At 41.5% G+C, this 7,148-nt stretch overlaps 1 protein-coding gene across 1 annotated transcript in view; it reads left to right on the top strand.

Moving 5' to 3' along the window:
* RTTN (rotatin) overlaps positions 1-7,148 on the top strand; it is a 162,450-nt gene that overhangs the window by 65,348 nt on the left and 89,954 nt on the right. The window contains exons 22-24 of the mRNA XM_006837552.1: positions 1,349-1,445; positions 2,252-2,317; positions 2,661-2,849. Coding sequence (XP_006837615.1) covers positions 1,349-1,445; positions 2,252-2,317; positions 2,661-2,849 — 352 coding nt within the window. The remainder of the gene's footprint in view (positions 1-1,348; positions 1,446-2,251; positions 2,318-2,660; positions 2,850-7,148) is intronic.

The raw sequence follows: 7,148 nt of genomic DNA, 5'->3' as shown, positions 1-7,148 counted from the left end.
TTACATTTTCTTAGTAACATAAGTTTCTCTTAATCATCAATGCTTGCACTACCTTATTATTTCCACTAACTGATTATCAACCTTCTATCCTATATAATGTACTATTATTTTCATAATAAAAAGTATACTAGCATCTGCTTATGTATTTTTCTAAAGTATTCATTAAATTGCTTGGAAGCTATGTGGCATAAAGCCCAACCTGGCTAATTGCTGCAGGAAATGTAGATTATCAAGTTAAAACTACTCTTTACTTAAACTCATTATTTTCTGCTTATTTACGCAGGTGCTTGTATGTAGGGGTTTGTGAATTCTGGCTGGTGACTGATTGTGGTGTGGTCTATAGGGGTAGGTCAGCTTGACTCTAATTTGCTATCTGCTTTTGTGGCCTCACAAATGCAGTTACTTAGGTTTTCTATGAAAGGGAGTAATTTACACAATTCTCTTTGTAGTCAATACACCAAAGCTGAAAGCAATTGTTGCTAAGCCAGTTTTTCCTAAGGTTTGTAGAACTCATAGTGAAAGGCTGTGAATATGGCCATATTATATATTTTTACAAGGAAATTCAAGATTACCCTAAAGAGAAGATGGAAAGCGACTTCTGAGAGCCATCTGTCTTGCACGATGACCTTTTCATCTGCCGGAACTGTGTCAAGTGACAGAAGTGAAGCCGTTCTCTACATTCAACCGCTCCCAGCAGAAACCTTCATGTCTTTCATGATGTTTAAGATACTTCCTGGCAATATGAATATATGTTCAAAATTCTCCCTCTACTTTTTTTTTTTCCTCTCCTGGAATTCCTATTATGCATAAATTACTCCTCGTACTGGTACTCTACATAATTCTTAGGCTTTCTTCATTTTTCTGATCTTCAAACAAATTAGTATCAAGGGATGTGTCTTCTAGTTCATGATTCTTTCTTCCATTGGTCATATTGGGGCCCTCCTTCCTGCTGACGCTCAAGTGAATCTACTACCATGTGCGCCACCCACCCTAACGGTGAGAACCACCGCTGGTGCTTGGCTCCCTCCCTGCTCTGGGTTGCCAGCACACCTCCCTGCTCCTTTCCTTCTTAGAACTGCTTCATGCCCTTCTCTCCTTCCTTGTTGTAGGGGTCCATGATTGTCCTCTGTAGCTTTGCTCAGGAATGGCCTGGCGTATGTGACTAACCTGTCATGTTGGGCCATGTCTCATATTTACAGTTTTAAGTAGAGGGGACATTTTTTGCTTAAAGGTGTAAAGATGATCACAGGGCAACAATTTTGGGAAATCTAGAGAGTTTTCATTTGAAGTGTCCATCTTTTTAGAATTCCTGCTGTTTGCTAACGCTATGCTTCTTTGTCTCCCTTAGTTGCCTTGATATTCCATGAAGATTGTGCCGTTGTGACTGAAGTAGGAGCAGTAGTCTGTCTTCTGTTATTTGATGAAGTATCCAGAATGGACGTGTGGTGAGGATTGTAAAAGTCTTTTGCTGTTAAGCTATTTAGCTGAGGTTTCTGATGCACTTAGAGTACGGCAGGGGCACTTCTTACAAGGCCTGTGCTTTCCATGATAGACTTACATGGTATATGTTTTGATTTGAGTAAGCAATATTAAAAGGCCCGCTCGCTGAAAAGGTAGCCCTGGAGTTCTCTTTTTGAACACTGTTGTTGTTGTGAAGTGCCGTTGAATCAGTTATGAGTCATAATGACACTGTATAGGGTTTCTGAGGTTTTTAAATCTTCGTGGGAGTAGAAAACCTCATCTTTCTACTGTGGAGAGGCTGGAGGGCTCGAACCACAGACCTTGTGGTTCACAGTCCTGTGGGTATCCTTTGGAACTGCCGTGCTACTAAGTACAAGATTTTTAAATTACTGCAGTGTTTTGTTTTTCACACATTTTTAGTATATATCCTTCATTTTGTGTACTTTTCTCACCAGTATTTGATTAATCCTATGAAAGGTGAACTACTCTGGGAAGATGTTTAGGGTGACAATAACTAATGAACATAGCTCTTGGGCAGGCTCGTGCAGGTGGGGGCGGCACGGGGAGACTCCCCCCCACCGTAGTCTTGTTGCAGGAGCTAAGGATCAGAGGCTGGCTTTAAAGGGCCTGCTTCACTCTTTGTCAGCTCACCCTGGTCCAGGCAGGGGCAAACTGTGCTGGACACCAGCGCATCTCTCGGTCTGAGTGTGTCCAGGAACTGAGACAACTTGTACCTGTCAGCAGAGTGCAGTTTGCACAGTGGTCTCTCCTTGTCTCTCTCATGGAACAGGTCTGGGAGCCCCCCTAGCCAGCCTCCGCCAGCTGTCTTCAGTCTGCCTCTTTCAGTGATTAGAAGGTAAAGTATTCATTTCTCTGATTTTCTCCAAGGGTTAAATATCGTTACAGAGAGAGATATCGAAGCCTGTTGTTGATCACCATTTCTAGTGTTTATTCTCCCTGCATCATGTCTAGCATTTTTATGCCATGTGCGTGATCATGCTAGTGATTTCAGTTCGCCTCCTTCCTCGTCCATATCCTGTGTACATCACCAGCTTTTAATCTTGATTTTGTTCACATCTGTTGTCTAACTTCTGGGTCGCTACGAGTTGAAACTGGCTTGATGGAAGTGGGTTTAGTTTTGTGTTTAAGGGAAAGGTGGAGAGAACAGTCCCCCGAGCCCAGCATGCCTGTTTTCCCAGGTATCATCTCTCCGTCCTGGTCCGTGGTCATCATGCTGTGAGTCCACACACCATCGTCTTGCCTCTGTCTGCTGAATGTCTGGCCCTCGAGCCAGTGTCAGGCATGCTGAGAGTCGCTTGGAACCTGTCATGGTATCATGGGATTGACAATCTGTGGAAACAGATGAACCAGGACACTGAGACCCAAGAGTAAGCTTCATAGAAAAGCTTTTATATTGAATTGATGAGATAGACATTGCCTCATCTGTAAGTTAATGTGTTCTTGTGCATGTTATTGCGATTGGATTGTGGTGGTCAACTGAAGATTAGACATTTTTACTTTGTGTTCAAGAATGCATTTTCATTACTATAGAATATGAATGAAAGACGTTGGAGTTTCAAAGCATCATGCTGGATACTGTTGTACAGAATCTATAAAGCTTTGCTAATTAATAAACATAAACCAACTGGAAAGTGTTCTGGAAACTTTTAGAGATTCTATAAAGCTTTGCAAGTTAATAAATGTAAATCCCCCCACTTAATCAGTTTGTCACATTATAGTGGCTTGTATGTTGATGAGATACTGGAATTTAAATACCAGCAGGGTCACCCATGGTGGACAGGTTTTAGTGAAGCTTACAGATTAAGACAGACTAGGGTCAGAAACAGGTAAACTACTTTTGAATGTTTAGCCATTGAAAAAAGCTTATGCGTAGTAGCGGGATATTGTTAGCTATAGTGCTGGGAGATGGAAACATTATGGAGAGCACCAGAACATTGTCAGATGGGGTGCCAGAAGACTAGCAGTTTGGAAACCACTCAAACTATAACTAGGGAAAAGCTGCCTTCTCAAAGTAGAGTTGACCCAGATGACTCGAATGGAGTAAAGCTTCTGAGGCCTTTGTTTGCTGGTGGGACACAACTGAAAATGAGGAGCAACAGTTGCAAATATCCATTAATAATTGAAACATGAAATATATGAAGTGTGAATCTTGGAAACTTTGAAGTTGTCAAAAACGAAATGGAAAACATATAAAGATCTATATTCTAGGCATTGGTGAGCTGAAATGGATTGGCATTGGCCATTTTGAATTTTACAATCATGTGGTTTACAATGCTGGAAATGACAAATTGAAGAGAAATGATGTAGCATTTATCATGAAAGGGGACATTTCAAGATCAGTCTTGAAGTACTATGCTGTCTGTGATAGGATAATATCCGTTCGCTTACAATGAAGGCCAGTTAATACCAGTTATTCAAATTTGTACACCAACCACTAAAGCCAGTGATGATGAAATTGAAGAATTATAACAACTTTTTCAGTCTGACATTAATGTGATCCAACATGCAATTAAGATGTATTGATGGTTACTGGTGATTATTATGCAAGGGTTAGAAACAAAGAAGGGTCAGTATTTGGAAATATGGCCTTAGTGATAGAAATGGTGCTTGAGATCACAAGACAGAATTTTGCATGACTAGTGACCTATATACATGTGAAAGCTGCACAGTGAATAAGGCAGACTATAGAAGAATTTTTGCCTTTGAGTTATGGTGTGAGAAGAGACTGTTGAAAGTTCCATGGGCTGCCAAAAGAACCAACAGATTCTGTGTTGGAAGAAGTGCAGCCAGAGTGCTCCTTGGAGGCCAAGATGGCCAAAATTTGTCTGTCATACTTCGGACTTATTGTCAAGAGGGACCAGTTACTAGAGAAGGATATCATGTTTGGTAAGGTGGAGGGTCAGAGAAAATGAGGAAGACCCCCAATGAGATGGCTTGACCAAGTGGCAGCATCGATGGACTCAAGTGTGGCAACAGTAGTGAGGTTAGCCCAAGATCGGGCACTGTTTCGTTTTGCTGTGCATGAGTCAGTACTGACTCTATGGCACCTAACAACAACAAAGTGACCTGTTAGTTGCAAACATCATAAAATGCATGGATCTTACCAGATAGAATGCACAGGAATCAAATGGACTACATTTGTGGGAAGAGACAGCGGGAAAGCTCCAATATCATCCGTCAAAATAAAACCAGGGGCAGACTTTGGAACAGAGTCAACTGCTCATATTCAAGTTCAGGCTGAAGCTGACATAAATTAAAACAAGTCCATGAGAACCAAAATAGAAACTTGAACATATCCCACCTGCATTTAGAGACCAGAACAAGAACGGATTTGATGCATTAGACACTAATGACCGAAGACCAGAAGAGCTGTGGGATGACATCAAGTACATCACACAGGAAGAAAGCAGAAGGTCATTATAAGGCAACAAATAAGGAAAAGACCCAAAGTGGTGTCAGAAGAGACTGTAACATATTCCTGAGCATAGAGATGAGGTCAAAGAGCTGAACAGAAAATTCCAAATGGCAGCTCAAGAAGATAAAGTCAAGCATTATGTGTGCAAAGCCCTGGAGTTAGAAAACCAAAAGGGAAGAACCTGCTCAGCATTTCTCCAGCTGAAAGAAGGGAAGAAAACATCCAAGCCTTGATTTGAAATACTGAAGGATTCTATGGAGAAAAAATTTAAAAAGGAGTCCTGGTGTGACGCTGTAGGCTAGGCACTGGACTATTAACTGCAATGGTGACATTTCAAACCCACCAGTCCACTCCTCGGAAGCCCTGCACAGGGTCACTATGAGCTGGAACTGACCTTATGACTCGTAACAACAACAGCAGCAATGGGAAAAGTATTGAATGATGCAGAAGGGTCTGTAGTTGGGAACTAGGGCCTGGAGTTAGACAGTTAAGAAGGAAGGGCATGCTCAGCATTTTTCAGACTGAAAGAGCTGAAGAAATTCTGGCCTCAACTTGCAATGTTGAAGAACTCCATTGAATGATGCAGAAAGCATTCAAAAGAAGATGGAAGGAATATTCGAGTCACTGTACCAAAATGGAATGGTCGATGCTCAACCATGATCAAGACCAATGGTACTGAAGAAAGAAGTCCAAACTGCCTTGAAGCCATTGGCAATAAACAAGGCTCCAGGAATTGATGGAATTCAAATAGAAATCTGTCAGCAAACTGGTGGAGCATTGCAGTGAGTCACTCATCTGTGGCAGGAAATTTGGAAGGCAGCTACCAACCATCCTGGTGGAGGAGATGCACATGTGTCCTCATTCCAAAAAAATGTGTAAACCATCGTACAATATCACTAATATCATAAGCAAGGAAAGTTTTTCTGCAGATAGGTAAAAGGCAGCTGCAACACTACGTCAAAAGGGAGCTGCCAGAAACTCAAGCCAGATTCAGAAGAGGATGTGGAACTAGAGATACCATTGCTACCATCAGATGGTGCTTGACTTAAAACAGAGAATGCCAGAAAGATATTTTCTTCTGCTTTATTGTCTATGCAGATGCTTTCAACTATGTGGATCATGATAGGCTATGGATAATATTGTGTAGAAAGGATATTCCAGAACATTTTATTGTGCTAATGAGGAACCTGTACATAGACAAAGAGACAATTGTTAGACACTGAATGGCTTAAAATCAGAAAAGGTGTGCCTCAGGACTGTGTTCTTTCACATGTACTCAATCTGTATGCTGAGCAAATAGTCAGAGAAATTGGACTATATGAAGAAGAGCATGGCATTAAGATTGGAGGAAGACTCATTAGCAACCTGTGATATACAGATGATGTAACCTTGCTTGCTGAAAGTGAAGAGGACTTAAAATACTTAGCGATGAAGATCAAAGACCACAGCCTTCAGTATGGATTCCACCTCACTGTAAAGAAAACATAAATCCTCACAACTGGATCAATAAATAACATCATGCTGAATGGAGAAAAGATTGAAGTTGTCAAAGTCTTCATTTTGCTTGGATCCACAATCAACACTCATGGAGGCAGTAGTCAAAAAATCAGATGACCTGTTGAATTAGGTAACTCTGCAGGAGACTTTTTAATTTGTCCAAGAATATTGATGTCAGTTTGAGGACTAAGATGCACCTGGCTCAAGCCATGGTATTCTCAGTAGCCTCATACGCATGTGAACGTTGGACAGTGAATACAGAAGACTGGAGAAGAAGAGATGCATTTGAATTATGATGTTGAAGAAGAATATTGAAAGTGTCATGGACTGCCAGGAGAACAAACAAGTCTGTTTTTCAAAAAGTACAGCCAGAATACTCCTGAGAAAGCATGGCAAACATGGCAAGACTTGGTCTTTCATACTTTAGACGTATTCTCAGGAGGGGCCAGTGCCTGGAGAAGGGCATTATGCTTGGTGAAGTGGAGGGTCATAGAAAAAGAGGAAGACCCCCAATCTTATCGATTGACACAGTGGCAGCAGCAATGGACACAATTGTAACAAAAAGTGTGAGGATGGTGTGGGACCCGGTGGTGCTTCATTCCGTTGTGCACAGGGTTGCTATGAGTCAGACCGAATCGATGGTACCTAGCAATAGCAACAAGAAACTAAACCACTGGGAAAGGACTCTGGGGACCACTGTGTAGATTAGTAAGAAACTAAACCACTGGGAAAGGACTCTGGGGACCACTGTGTA

Source organism: Chrysochloris asiatica, unplaced genomic scaffold, assembly GCF_000296735.1.
Source record: "Chrysochloris asiatica unplaced genomic scaffold, ChrAsi1.0 scaffold00021, whole genome shotgun sequence".
In the NCBI taxonomy this organism is placed as follows: domain Eukaryota; kingdom Metazoa; phylum Chordata; class Mammalia; order Afrosoricida; family Chrysochloridae; genus Chrysochloris; species Chrysochloris asiatica.
The sequence above is the reverse complement of the archived record's forward strand: the minus strand, read 5'-3'. Positions and strand labels throughout refer to the sequence as shown.